Raw genomic sequence first — 14725 nt, forward strand, 5'->3', positions numbered from 1 at the left:
GCGCCACCTGGAGCTGGCTAAACACGCATACAAGGTACAAGCGGACAAACACAGAAGGGTTGGCGAAGAGCTCCACGTGGGAGACTGGGTCTGGTTAGCAGCCCACGCAGTGCCGGCCAGGTCGTTGGCCAAGAAGAAACTAGGGCATAAACAACTGGGGCCCTACCAAGTCGAAGAGCAGGTCAACCCGGTGGCTTTCAGGCTGGCGCTTCCGGAGGGTTCCAGAATGCATCCGGTGTTCCACAGATCGGTGCTCACTCCCTACAAGGCACCGCACAGGTTCCAGGAACCCGGAACGGCGCCGAGTCCGCTCAGAGAAGGAACGGGGCACGCGGGAGTGGCACAGGAGGAGCGCATCAACGAAGTCACGGAGATTTTGGACTCCAGATGGGGGGAAGAGGGAGTAGAATACTTTCTCGCCAGGGAGGGCACCCCGGCCAGTGCGAACAGCTGGGTGCCGGGCTACGCTTTAGACGAACCTCTGCTCAAAGACGAGTTTCATGCCCTCTTCCCACATAGACCTATGCCAGCGGACTTTTTCGACGACTGGCTTTTCACGCCCACGCTTTCGGACAGCACGTTCAGGGGGTTCGACTCGGACGAGGAACCGACACGAGACGTCCGTTCCCCGGAGGGGTCACCCTCGGGATCTGTCTCAGAACCCTCGTATTGGTGGGACGATAGGCCGGAGGAGCAGTTCCGCAGGAAGTGGCTGGACTGTTCCGGCCGAGCAACGCCGCCTGGAGGAAGTGCGGGAGAGACGGACATGGACATTTTCGGGGACGACCCTGGTTTCGAGCACGGCGGCACAGAGATGGAAGAGGAGGTGACTGTCGTCAACGAGAGCAGGGAGGAAGACCCGGAAGAGTTCCGATGGAGGCCTGCCACGGGAAGCGACCGATATCCGACGTTCGTCCCTTTGCAACAGCAGCCCCCAGCTCCAGCACCGGAAGGAGGGGAGGGGGGACTGGGGGGCTTCGAGGGGGGGATGGATGTCAGGGGTTTAGGTGCAGAGGCACGGGCAAGGGAGGAAACAGAGAGCGAAGGGGAGGAGACAGAGGAAAGGATGAGTGATGACGACGACCCGAGATCTCCCAGTCTTTCCAGTGAATCAGAGGATTCACAGAAAGGAGCACCAGTGGCCAGGGCAAGGGGGGAATCTAGAGAGGCACCCCAGGAAGATAGAGCCAGAGGAGACTCAGGGGGGAGCAGCTGGAAATCGGGACCAGTGTCACCGCCAGGAAGTAGGGAAGAGGAAAGGAGCCAGGGGGGAAGCGCTGGCAGCTCACCACAGGAGGGAGGGCAGGAGTCAGGAGTGGCCACACCTCCATCGGGGAGCGAAGAAACGGTTAAGAGGAAAGTGGAAGGTTGGGCGCGCGCGCCAAGTTCAAATGCAGAGGAAGGCGGCGCAGTGAGCAGCCCCGAAAGGGAACCAGGTCCTAAAGCCCGGCGCAAGGAGGCAGAAGGGTCCGGGTCAGCGTCAGAAGAATCCCGGAAGGAAGAAGCCCCGGGGGGTAGAGGGACCCAGAGGAGGACAGTCAGGAGGAAAAGGTGGAGCAAGGCTAGGATATTAAGTTGGTGCGCACGGGGCGGAGACTCAGACGGAGCCTCGCCGATCTAGCTAGTAGACGTAGAGTTGCAGACAGCAGCGTTAGAATGGAAACTGTAATTCAATAAAGACTTTTACTTAATGACCGCTGGCTAGAGTGATCCTCTGTGAGCTAGGATCTTGAAGCAGCTCTGACAGCAACCATCAAAAATTTCACCTGTGGAAAACACCATTGAAGTGCTTGGAATGTGGAGACTATTTTGACAAGTTGTCAAGTCTCATTTTGCATCAGAGACAGATAGGTAGCCGTGTTGGTCTGCCATAGTCAAAATAAAAAAATTCCTTCCAGTAGCACCTTAAAGACCAACTAAGTTAGTTCTTGGTATGAAGAAGTGTGCATGCACACGAAAGCTCATACCAAGAACTAACTTAGTTGGTCTTTAAGGTGCTACTGGAAGGAATTTTTTTATTTTGCATCAGAGAGTTCACGCTATGGAGAAACCATATAACTATTTGTCAAGAGCTTCAGTCAGAGCTCCAATCAAACAAGCGACAGGAGGGAGAAGCCATATCAATGGTTGGAATGTGGTGACAACTTTGACAGGAAGTCGAGCCTCGTTTTGCACCAAAGAATTCACACAAGAGAGAAACCGTATAAATATCTACAGAGTATAGAGTGCTTTGCCTGGGACCTGGAATGATCCTGTTAGGCGAATAATAAATAAATAAAACACCATTCTACTTTTCTGATTTTGACACACCTTTGCATAAATGCAAAACCTGGCGTCTCCAGACTAGGTGAAAGGAGCCGAAAGCCTAGAGGGCCCTTTGTTGTTGTTTAGTCGTGTCCGACTCTTTGTGACCCCATGGACCACAGCGCACCAGGCACTCCTGTCAGAGGGCCCTTAGCAACTCTCTTAACAACGGAAGGGGGAGCAACGAGTCCAACGTTGCCCAGAGAGCCCTTAGCAACCTTTCTTAACAACGGAAGTGGGAGCAACGAGTCCAACGTTGCCCAGAGAGCCCTTAGCAACCTTTCTTAACAACGGAAGTGGGAGCAACGAGTCCATGCTGCCTAGAGAGCCCTTAGGAACCTTTCTTAACAACGGAAGTGGGAGCAACGAGTGCACGCTGCCCAGAGAGCCCTTGCCAACCTCTTAACAACGGAAGTGGGAGCAACGAGTCCATGCTGCCTAGAGAGCCCTTAGGAACCTTTCTTAACAACGGAAGTGGGAGCAACGAGTTCATGCTGCCTAGAGAGCTCTTAGCAACCCCTCTTAACAATGGAAAGGGGAGCAACGAGTCCACGTTGCCTAGAGAGCCCTTAGCAACCCCTCTTAACAACCGAGGAGGAAGCAGGGAACAACGAGTTCTGGCCAGAGAGCCCTTAGCAGTCCTTCTTAATGAGACAGTCTGAGCCTCAAGGAGCAGGGAGGGCGGAAAAATCGAACTAAGCACACACACACCCCCAAAAAACGGGGGCGCGGGGGCGTTGTGGAGACGGTTGCAGGGCAAAAATAAGGCCGTGCCGCAGAGATGACAAATGGAGCAAGTGTGGGTTGGCGCTTAGAGAAGAGCCAGCAGGGCTGGTGCTCGCAAGGCCTAAAGAGGAGCCTGGCGGACCAGGGTCCCTACGCTGAAATGGGGCGCCCGGCCTCTGAGATGGAAGTAGGCAACCAGGCCCAGAAATCCTATGGCGTGCTTTAACCAGTCCAGTCCCGCGCGCATCAATAAATGAATGAATTTTATTATTACGGTTGCAGACCAGTTCCGGCTCACTTACAATATCAGGAAAATCATAGTCAAAATAAAAAAAATTCCTTCCAGTAGCACCTTAAAGACCAACTAAGTTAGTTCTTGGTATGAGCTTTCGTGTGCATGCACACTTCTTCAGATGTATCGGAATTTTTTTTATTTTGACTATGGCAGACCAACACGGCTACCTATCTGTAACAGGAAAATCATAGAACACAAGAGCAATACACTGAATTGCAATTGGGTATAACAGAGACAATACAGATATAGTTGCAGTTAAAAATATCTATTAAATCTGGATTACTAAAATATAACCTAAAATTGTCATTTAAAACCTTTTTGTAGTACAGCTTGTACTGTACTCATTTAAAACCTTTGGTAGTACAGCTTGTTCCCTAAGTTTTATGGCAGTCGCACAGAATTTCGCGCGCATCAATGCCTTTAAAGGGCATCCGCACCCACCAACCAAATTTTCCAAAATTATGCGAACTGTAGCTTCCCTCTCACAAGAGGCACAATTCCCAGCAGCGCCTCTAACAAACTACCGCTCCCAGGATCCTTTTGCAAGGATAACGTGCGGTGTGAATGTGTTTCGCGCGTGCCCAGAACCCTGTTCAAAACACCCTTCTGTGTTCAGGGGGTGGCTCCTCCTTGCCTCCTTCATGGACAGGCGCAGAAGGAGGTGATCTTGCCCTTTGGTCTTCCCCAGGACTTGCCCCCTGGCTCTTCATAATTGGGAAACTGCCACGGATTGAACCCGGGAGCTTCTGTCTGCAAAGAGCAGCCGCCCCGCCTCCTGCCCCTCTCGCCTATTTGGCTTTGTAAGAGTTAAAGCGAACCGAACTGGATTCCTAGAGCGGAAGGGAATAGGGCGGGAGATAAGGGGGGGGCTTGCAGAGTCCTCCAGGAGAGAAAGCCCCTCCCTCCAAAGCCCCTTCCTGCTTGGCTTTTCCCCGGGGGGAGCAACGTGGTCTTTGTCTCTCCCATCGCTGCATTGGACCCTTCTGGGAGCCGGTGAGTTGTTCCCCCTTTATTTTGTGCATTTGGGCGAAGGAGAGTCCCAGGGCTGCAGGAAGGAGAGGGTGCCAAGGAGACCTGATCCATCCAGGATGCTCCCCCCCAACAGGGAGGGCAGCCTTTTTCTCTCCCTGTGTGCAAAGGCAGGAGATGCTATTTGAAATATTGCGGGGAGGGGAGGATTTAAAGTTGATCTCGGTGCAAGTGTATCTCCAACTGAGCTTTGATTAGATTTAGTAGCCCCTCCCCATTAATCAGGCAGTGGCTTCCCCAAGCGTTCTGGAGGACACGCATGTGCCCATTCAGACGTGCAATGCCTGTGAGACGGAGAGGATCATTTGAGGCTGAAGACAAAGCACTACTGAGAACTATTGGAGGCCTAGTAATCAGAAGAATCAAGTGGCTGTAATGGGGGAGGAGAAGTAATGGAGGGAGCCCCCACCCCAGCCTGCAAAGAACCATAATTCACAGATTCCCCTGTTATGGGGAAAAGGTGGATGGTTACTAGCATAGCAAGGGAAGGGAGGTTGGCGATGACCATTTCTTTTACTGCACCTTTTACGTTTCCTGTCTGAAGCCGTAGAGAGATGCTACAAGTCACAAGTGGACACTACTGGGCAAGACGGGCCAGTGATTTGATTGGCCATTTCTGCCCTTTAGGATTAACCTCATCTTGGGCTACGGTGGCCATATTCTGTGCCCTCAAGCTATCCTTGGCCTAATAATAATAATAATAATAATAATAATAATAATAATAATAATAATTTATTATTTATACCCCGCCCATCTGGCCGGGCTTCCCCAGCCACTCTGGGCGGCTTCCAATTTTTTTTTTTATAATACTGTACTACATCAAACATTAAAAGCCTCCCTAAACAGGGCTGCCTTCAGATGTCTTCTAAAAGTCTGGTAGTTATTGTTCTCTTTGACATCTGGTGGGAGGGCGTTCCACAGGGAGGGCGCCACTACCGAGAAGGCCCTCTGCCTGGTTCCCTGTAACTTGGCTTCTCACAGCAAGGGAACCACCAGAAGGCCCTCGGTGCTCGACTTCAGTGTCCGGCCAGGACGATGGGGGTGGAGACGCTCCTTCAGGTATACTGGACCGAGGCCGTTTAGGGCTTTAAAGGTCAGCACCAACACTTTGAATTGTGCTCGGAAACGTACTGGGAGCCAATGTAGGTCTTTCAAAACCGGAGTTATATGGTCTCGGCGGCCGCTCCCAGTCACCAGTCTAGCTGCCGCGTTCTGGATTAGTTGTAGTTTCCGGGTCACCTTCAAAGGTAGCCCCACGTAGAGCGCATTGCGGTAGTCCAATTTAACACAGTGCACAAATCCCTCCCTTTAGTCAAAAATCTGGAAGCCATGGATAGAAGAATTAAAAATTGAACTGAATATTTGAAAATTAAAAACAGACTCCTGGAGCTGTGGAAGATAAACAATGCCCAAGAAATTAAGCACCACCCTCAAGCTTAGATTGCTACATCCTACTCCCCCTTGAGAAATAGCACCAAAAATACTCATTGAGTCCCTGCTGTTTCACTTTTTAAGCTTACGTTATTGGTTTTTTCGCACTGATTGCCTTGGTCTAATCACTGAGGTTCAGCTTCACTTACATCACAGGGCTTCTCTGAAGTTATAGAAAAAGGAATTAGACGGTTGCTAAAGGCTTTAGGTTTTGCTTCCTTTAACCAGACCAATGCATTTTTGTACTATAAAGAGCCACATTTTTCTGCCCCATTTGCAGATCCGTACAGTTTCAACCAATTTTAATGTGACCTGATTACTGCAATCCTGTCAGCATATTAATTTATGTGGGAGTAAGGCCCAAAATGGACACGGGTGGCGCTGTGGGTTAAACCACAGAGCCTAGGACTTGCCGATCAGGTCGGCGGTTCGAATCCCCGCGATGGGGTGAGCTCCCGTTGCTCGATCCCTGCTCCTGCCAGCCTAGCAGTTTGAAAGCACGTCATGTGCAAGTAGATAAATAGGGACCGCTCCGGCAGGAAGGTAAACGGCATTTCTGTGCGCTGCTCTGGTTCACCAGAAGCGGCTTAGTCATGCTGGCCACATGACCCAGAAGCTGTCTGCGGACAAACGCCGGCTCCCTCGGCCTATAGAGCGAGATTAGCGCGCAACCCCAGAGTCAGTCACGACTGGACCTAATGGTCAGGGTTCCCTTTACCTTTACCTTACTTTACTTTACCTTAAGGCCCCAAAACAAAAGATGTACAGTCGTACCTTGGTTTTAGAACACCTTAGTTCTCGAATGTTTTGGCTCTTGAACGCCACAAACCCAAAAATGAATGTTTCAGTTTGTGAACCATTTTTGGAAGCCAAACATCTGACGGGGCTTCTGCAGCTTCCGATTGGCTTTAGGAGCTTTCTGCAGCCAATCGGAAGCCACGCTTTTGTTTCTGAATGTTTTGTAAGTCGAACAGACTTCCAGAACGGATTCCGTTTGACTTCCCAAGGCACAACTGTACTTCTGAGTGGACATGTACAAAATTGTTCTATAATTTCATTGTACAGTGAATTATCATTGAATGAATGAACAACAGGAGACATTTCTAAGCCTCCTTCCAGCATTTTTTATTTGCCTTTTTTCTGGTAGTGATGAATCTACATATAATGACTGTGTGCAGGTATTTTGAGAAGTACAGGAAAGCCACCTTGTGTTTGCTGGGATTAAATGTACACTGAATCATCACTGAAGTGGCAACTCATTAGGACCCAAGGGATTTCTTACGATTGGCTTGTGACCAAGCAACTCCCTTCTCAGTCACAACCGCTGACTACGCTCACATTGTTTTAAAACACAGTAAGGCAGGGAGGAACATGTCAGTTTGCATTTCTTAGTGCAGAAAGAGGGTTCTGGAAGCTTCTCTGTGTGGAGAAAAACAAGCAGAAGTTTCCTGGTGTTTGGGTTATTCCTTCAGAGAAGCTGAGTACAGTGGCCGCTCGGGTTGTGAGCGTGATCCATGCGGGATGCACGTTTGCAACCCGCAGCAGCGCATCTGCACACGCACAGGTTGCGATTTGGTGCTTCTGCGCATGCATGACCCCCAAAGCCCAGAAGTAACCCGGTCCATAACCCAAAAAAACGCAACCTGAAGCGTCTGTAACCCGAGGTATGACTACAGCTTGCTTAAACTGATTCTGTTATCTCTTCTTCAAGGTCTTGCTGACTTATAAAAAGAGGCCAGAAGGAGCCTGGGTTTCACTTTCTATCTCTCTTCCTTCTGGTGTGGTCTGTAGATAGTATGCTTGGTGTTAAGGTTTAGTCTTATTATAGTAAGTTTAAGTCTGCTGCAACTAGATTTCTTCTGGACAGTGCCAATCCTGAATGTATTGGATCTGTGACCATTATACTCATATGCCTTCAGTAGCAGTAAAATTCTGTTGGATGAAATATCAGTTGCCTCTGGTCTATTTTTTCAGAATCCTGCAATTTGTTTTAAGTTTTTACTCTGCAACTATACACTGGAATCTGCTCTGGGTCAATATTGAGTAGAACAGTGTTTCCCAAACTTTTTTGGGCAACGGCACACCTGTTTACTGAAAAAAAATCTCGCGGCACACCACCATTAAAGCCCCGCCCCGTGACGTCAGCGCGCAGCGTCACGCCGGGAGGGACGCACGAAAGTGAAAGTTTTTTCCCTCCCCCCTCAGTCCCTCGCTCGGAATTCAGCTCGTTTGGGGCATCGCTCCGGCTGCTTCCTCTCCCGCCGCGCAGGAGCGATGCCTCTCTCTGGCTCTCCCTCGGAGGGAGGGAGGTGCGCGTGTGACCCGTCTCTGCTGGGAGACCAAACCCAGCGAGGCAGAGTCGCGCGGAGGCGCCCAGGCAGCGCTGCCGGCTGCGAGGAGGAGCGCCAGGCAGCAGCAGGAGGCGCGGCCTCTCCTCGCCGCCGCCGCCCCGCCTCTCGCCGCCCGACTCGCCCGCCTCCCTCCAGGCATCTCGCGGCACACCAGCCGATGTCTCACGGCACACTCGTGTGCCGCGGAACACCGGTTGGGAAACACTGGAGTAGAATTCCATGACAGAGCTAGGCTGACCCCTCTGGTGTTACAGTGCTGTGGTCTGCTTGTCTCACAAGGTGAGGAGGGAGAATGAAGTGACCCTGAGGTCCACCTGGAAGAAGCCTGATGCTGCTCTGAGCCCAGCTTCGGCTGGGGAGGGCGGGATATAAATAAATTATTATTATTATTATTATTAAGTGCTTCTTGGCCAACGTTTTGAGAAAAGCTGACATAGAAGTTGGCCTGCAAATTTTGCATCAACTTTTCTTCCAGGAGCACTATTGAATTTAATAATAATAATAATGATGATGATGATGATGATGATGATGATGTACCACTATAATCCAGCCCTGGTTGCTAGTGAGACTCATCCACACTTGCTCAGCAAGCGTTTTTCCTCTTCTGACAGTGTAGCAGTCTTATAACAGAGCAACGTCTTGACTTTGTAGGATTTGGCAGCACCTCTCGTTAGCACACACAATGGCAGAAGGACGAAGGAGTTCCCGTAGACCTCGTGGAGGTTTCCTTGGAGCGCAGATGGACAAGGAAGGAGGAAGAGGCCGCAGTGCCGCCAAGATTGGGAGCGGTTGGGCATCCTGGAGAACCTCGCTGCAGAAAGTCCTGCGCGAGCAGCGCGCCCACAGCTCAGATCTACATCGCCAGCAGTTCAGGGATTTCCACTACCAAGATGCCCAGGGCCCCCGAGAGATTTGCAACCGACTCTACCACATTTGCCATCGGTGGCTGAAGCCAGAGCAACACACAAAGAAGGAGATCCTGGACCTGCTGATCCTGAAGCAGTTCATGAGTGTCCTTCCACCAGAGATGGAGACCTGGGTGAAAGAATGCGGAGCGGAGACCAGTTCCCAGGCGATGGCCCTGGTGGAAGGTTACCTCCTGAGCCAGGCAGAGGAGAAGCAGCAGGCAGGACAGCAGGTGAGAGTGTTTCATTTAGATAGTCCCAGAAGTTTTGGAATCGGAGGGAGGGTATCCTAAAAGTCTCTACTAATTGTCCATTCTCTTTTGGAAAGCCTCTACGGAAGTTTCCCCACCCCCCTGTCATCCCTTTTCTAATCCTTCTACCCATTTTCGTGTTTTGAATCATTGTGGCGTTTGCCTCCTAGGTGGGTCATAAGGAAAGGGTTAAATGAGTGTGTGATGTGATTGGCCAGTGAGAATGCAAGGGGGGAATAAAAGTTAGAGTGGGAGGTTTTGAAAGTCAGTTGAGGTTTGGGAGTTGAAGAAGGAAGAGGGAGGATTAGGTGTGGGTTGGTAGAGTTGTATTGTGAGAGAGTGAGAGGAATTGTCAGGTGGAGTCAGATAGATAGTTGGGAATAATCAGTTTGAAGTCGTTAGGAACTAAGATTAAGAAACTGACAAGAAAAATTAACTGTAACCATAAGCTTGTTCCTGCATTTAAAAATAAACTTGATTATTTGTTAATGTTAACAACTGACTGGACTCCGTGTGTCCCCGTAAGATACGGGGTGATGGCAGCGGAAAAAGCAATCGCAGTGGTGGCACAGGGTCAATAGGCCGTCAAACGTCCGGGGCCCCTGTGTGTGATCGCCACAATCTTCATTACTGTTTCAGGGAGAGGATTTGGTTGCAGAAATGGAGACTGATTGCTCAGAGGCAGAGACCGCTGCATTGGACACCAGAGCGAGGCCACTTGGTAATATTTAATGGGATTTATCCCAATTTCATGGATCTTGGAAACAGGCTTTGGGCTCATTTAATCTTTTCTGGAACGACACTTCTCTCTAGTATTTTCCACCCCCTGGGTAAATATTAATGGGATGTATCTCAAATTAGCCTCTTTCTGTTGAGTGTGAAATAAATCCGGGGGGATCCTTTAATTATTATTTTTTTTTGGGGGGGAGACACTTGTCGCCAGTTTTTTCCACAGGTGAAAAATGTCCTTGCTTAAAACAATTCACTACTTTATGCATGGGGACCTGCACATTTTGCCCAAAGGAGGAGAGTCGCATTTTCACACAACTGATATATAAAATGGTATAAACACTTTAATAAAATAAGGTTCCCCCCCCCTAAGGCCTGTGTATACTTAAGCTTGCATCACTTAACCTCCGAGAGGAGCAAGTTCAACTGTCTTCGCACTAACTTTGATTCTCACAGGTGACAGGAGGATGCTGACCAGACCTCCTCAGCCACCTGCTCTTCACAGTGGAGGGGATGCAGATTCCGTGGCACAAGATCAGGTAGGGGGGGCAGATCAGTGGGGAGAGAGGGGCTGATGGTAGCCTCTGTCCCCTCAGCTGCCTGGCCTGGATGAATCTCTCTTCTGCTTTGCCTCTTTAAAATCTGTCCTCAGCAAAGGCTTTGAAGGCCACTCAAAGGAGGTTTAAATTCTGACAATAATGAGCAGCCACCTCTTATTAACAAGCCCTTTGGATAAAGCTAGAATTATTTCTTGGTGATTAAAGGTAAAGGTACCCCTGCCCGTACGGGCCAGTCGTATCTGACTCTAGGGTTGTGCGCCCATCTCACTCAAGAGGCCGGGAGCCAGCGCTGTCCGGAGACACTTCCGGGTCACGTGGCCAGCGTGACGAAGCTGCTGGTGCGAACCAGCAGCAGAGCAGCACACGGAAACGCCGTTTACCTTCCCGCTATAAAGCGGTACCTATTTATCTACTTGCACTTATGGGTGCTTTCGAACTGCTAGGTGGGCAGGAGCTGGGACCGAAAGACGGGAGCTCACCCCGCCGCGGGGATTCGAACCGCCGACCATACGATCGGCAAGCCCTAGGCACTGAGGTTTTACCCACAGCGCCACCCGTGTCCCTTGGTGATTACAGCAGTATTATTTATGGATTTTAAAAACGCTTAATGTTGTATTTTAATCTTGTTTTTAAGTTGTATTCATTCAACTTGTTTTTATTATTGGTTGTTAGCCGCCCTGAGCCCGGCCTTGGCTGGGGAGGGTGGGGTATAAATAAAAATTATTATTATTATTAATGCTAAAATAGGATTCCAAAGAGCTGGCAAACAAAAAGTAGTTACGGAAAGATTAAAAATCAAAACACGCATCATGAAAACACATCATGAAAATGTACCATTATAACGTTAAAATAAACACCCATGATCAGAATGCATAGCAAGGCAATCCCATTAAAACAACCCAATGATGAGTAATGGATATTCCTGATGCGATCTCTGAGGTGGAATTATTTCCTTTTTCTTTTAGAATCCAGCATCCTTTGAAGACGTGGCTGTGAATTTCACGGAGGAAGAGTGGGCTCTGCTGGATGCTGACCAAAGAGCTCTGCATAAGGAAGTCATGGAGGAGACCTGTGGCATCATGGATTCTCTTGGTGAGGCTCCACGCTGTATATTTGTTTTGAAAAACCATAATTTTATATGTGATGAACCAACAATATTCTCATGTAACTGAGTAGCACCACCTAGATAACCTGGGATTCTATTTTTATATGTATAATTTTTATTTATGACTTTCAATTTTGTACATTTCAATAATTATACAATGATTTTAACAGTTCGAAACTCTGCTTCCTTCCCCTTCTTTCTGCTGTTCCTTTCTGCGGTTTCTTATCTTTTATGCATATAATGGACGCTCGGGTTGCGAACGTGATCCGTGCGGGAGGCACGTTCGCAACCTGCAGTGTTCGCAATCCATAGTGCCGCATCTGAACACGCGCGGGTTGCAATTTGGTGCTTCTGCGCATGCACAAAGTGCGATTTAGCGCTTCTGCACATCCGTGACCACCGAAACCCGGAAGTAACCTGTTCTGGTACTTCCGGGTTTCAGCGGGTCCGTAACCCAAGAAAACACAGCCTGAAGCGTCTGTAACCCGAGGTATGACTGTATTCTACATTAACTTAACTTAATCATTTATTCATCTACTTTAAATGTATACTCTTATAAAACTGCAGGTTATTTCAGTAATCCTGTAGTAGTAGTAGTAGTAGTAGTAGTAGTAATAATAATAATAATAATAATAATAATAATAATAATAATAATTAATAATAATAATTTATTATTTATACCCCGCCCATCTGGCTGGGCTTCCCCAGCCACTCTGGGTGGCTTCCAACAAAATATTAAAATACAGTAATGCATCAAACATTAAAAGCTTCCCTAAACAGGGCTGCCTTCAGATGTCTTCTAAAAGTCTGGTAGTTGTTGTTCTCTTTGACATCTGGTGGGAAGGCGTTCCACAGGGCAGGTGCCACTACAGAGAAGACCCTCTGCCTGGTTCCCTGTAATGCCAATGTTCTTATCTATTTACAGTTTGTTTGGAAATATTCAGTAAACCATTTCCTTTCTTTTGTAAAAAGTTTGTTATCTTGATTTCTTATTTTTCTGGTAAGTCTCACTGTTTCTGTGTATTCCATAAGTTTTTTAATCCATTCTGCTTTTGTCAGAACTTTTTCTTTCCATTTTTGGGCAAGCTGTGTATCAGCTTTTATGTCTATTTTCCAGAATGTGGAATAAAGCGGAAGAATATTAACTGGATGTGGGAGACCAAGGATTAAATCACCACTCGGCTACAAAGCTCACTGGGTCAGCCCAGTCGCTGTATCTCAGCCTATGCTACCTCTCAGGATTGTTGTGTGAATAACATTGGGCTACGGAGACCCATGAATCCTGCCTCAAGCTCCTTGAAGGAAAAGTTGAACAGATGTAAATGAAATGCTAATGAACGATGATGATAATTAAAGGTCTTGTTTTCACTTGGTCTGTCACTTACTTTGAATTGGGGGGAGTGGGGTCTGTGTGGCCAGGTTTGAAATCATGAAAAACGCATCCTAAAAGTCAAAGAAAAATCACTCTGGGGGTCGATCAGGATAGTGAGACCTACAAACACTGAACTTTACTTGTAGGTCATCAGCATATCCAGAGTGTGGTTGTCTGCTGGGGAGAGGCTTGCAGTTCACGCATCCGTACTACATATAAGCTCTGTAGACTAGTTCTCATCTGAACCATCTCTGCACTACCCTACTTTTTGTAATTGTGATTTAAATTTGCCAAAGGGCTTGTCTTCTATCTTCAACACCCTCAAGGTTCACAGATTTGTTGCAGCATAAGCTCTCTTTTTGGAGCCGCAGTACATGTAGTAAACTTCATCAGATGCATTGTTCTTGATAATCTATGAAAGTTTATCCAATAATACATTTGCTAGCTTTTAAAATGTCACTGAATTCTACAGAGGACCAGAGAATTTTATAGAGCCAGTGCCATAGAATGAGCCTCTGGCATAGAAAAGGGACTTTTTACTTAGGTCTCTACAGCTTCATAATTTAAGTCCTCCAATCGCTCATGGACCCCCCCCCCAAAAAAAAAAAATATGGTATGAGTAAAATTGTTTTGTGAACAAGAGAATCACTGCTCCTTACTTTGCTGATGATTCTAATTTTTTGGAGTGGTTTAAACAAAAAGAGATTTCTAAGATCTCGTTGGAGCAAAAAGTAAAACAAAATCTTAATTTCATATATACGCTCATAGAGTCGGACCAGAAGGAGACCCTGGGGTCACAGTAGATGAAGATGTTGATCCAGTGTGCGATGACTGATTCCAGAGCTGTCAAGCACAGTCCTCAAAACAACCACATTGAATTAAAAATAAAGTGTTTTGTAAGTTCATACAAGGACAGGGCATTGCTTCAAAGGGAGCATCGACATGGCTGCAATTTGCTACTTCTAAAGAGGTTTCTGGCAGGTCACACGGTTCTTGTGCAGAAATGGAGAGCCTGGCCTCTAAACAGATTTCAGTAACCCAGCGTAGAAATTGTAAGGCCAAAACCCATTAACCTGATCGGTTATAGGCGGTCCAGTCCTCTCAGTCAATAAATCAGAAGCTGGGAACCGGAGGTGTGTCGAGAAGCCAGCTCGGCATCAGTAAGAAAATCAGTCTCACACCAAGATGACTTGAAAAAAGTTCTGACCGCTGCAGCGCAATGTTTATTGAGTGCAGTAAAAATAATTCATCCTCTCTCCTCCAGCACAGCGTTTGTTCTGCCTTGTACTCGAAAAAGTAACAATCAAAGGAATGCAACCTTGCCCCTGCCCGCAGACAAAGAGAATACTATTCTACGTGAGCCAATCATTAATGTTCACGTGCTCATCATGCCCAAGCAATATCTCGTGCTGCAAAATCGCTCTGCAATAATAAAAGCTTTTATGTACAAACAACCATTTTCCCACAGAGGTGTCCCTCAGTCTGCATACACATCCTACATATAATAGAATCACAGAGCTAGAAGGGACCTTGAGGGTCATCTAGTCCAACCCCCCTGGAATGCAGGAATCTGCAGATCTCCCATACGGGGACTGAACCTGCAACCTTGGTGTTACCAGCACCATGCTCTAACTGAGCTGTCATTTCTGCCAATACAAAAATCCTGG

At 47.9% G+C, this 14725-nt stretch overlaps 1 protein-coding gene and 1 long non-coding RNA gene across 2 annotated transcripts; both read left to right on the forward strand.

Annotated features, from left to right (window-relative positions):
* Positions 1-1747: 1747 nt before the first annotated feature.
* Positions 1748-2283, forward strand: LOC308581363. Its single transcript, XR_014005010.1, has 2 exons — positions 1748-1819; positions 2008-2283. It is a non-coding gene; the product is annotated as an uncharacterized lncRNA (long non-coding RNA).
* A 1895-nt stretch (positions 2284-4178) lies between these two features.
* On the forward strand, positions 4179-13054 carry LOC308581192 (neurotrophin receptor-interacting factor homolog). The gene is made up of 6 exons (XM_081183719.1): positions 4179-4318; positions 8788-9274; positions 9932-10013; positions 10478-10560; positions 11547-11673; positions 12804-13054. The coding sequence occupies exons 2-6, from the start codon at positions 8819-8821 to the stop codon at positions 12854-12856; spliced, it is 801 nt and encodes a 266-aa protein (XP_081039845.1). The 5' UTR covers positions 4179-4318; positions 8788-8818; the 3' UTR covers positions 12857-13054.
* The last annotated feature ends 1671 nt before the right edge of the window (positions 13055-14725 follow it).

Source organism: Podarcis bocagei (assembly GCF_964188305.1).
Source record: "Podarcis bocagei genome assembly, chromosome: 2".
NCBI classification, from domain to species: Eukaryota; Metazoa; Chordata; class Lepidosauria; order Squamata; family Lacertidae; genus Podarcis; species Podarcis bocagei.

What these genes read in the sequence shown, in the direction of transcription:
- LOC308581192 (XM_081183719.1), top strand. Translation starts at nt 8,819, where the DNA reads ATGGCAGAAGGACGAAGGAGTTCCCGTAGACCTCGTGGAGGTTTCCTT. An exon ending in AGCAGCAGGCAGGACAGCAG is followed by an intron (nt 9,275 to 9,931) that starts GTGAGAGTGTTT and finishes TTACTGTTTCAG; the next exon opens with GGAGAGGATTTGGTTGCAGA. An exon ending in TGGCATCATGGATTCTCTTG is followed by an intron (nt 11,674 to 12,803) that starts GTGAGGCTCCAC and finishes TCTATTTTCCAG; the next exon opens with AATGTGGAATAAAGCGGAAG.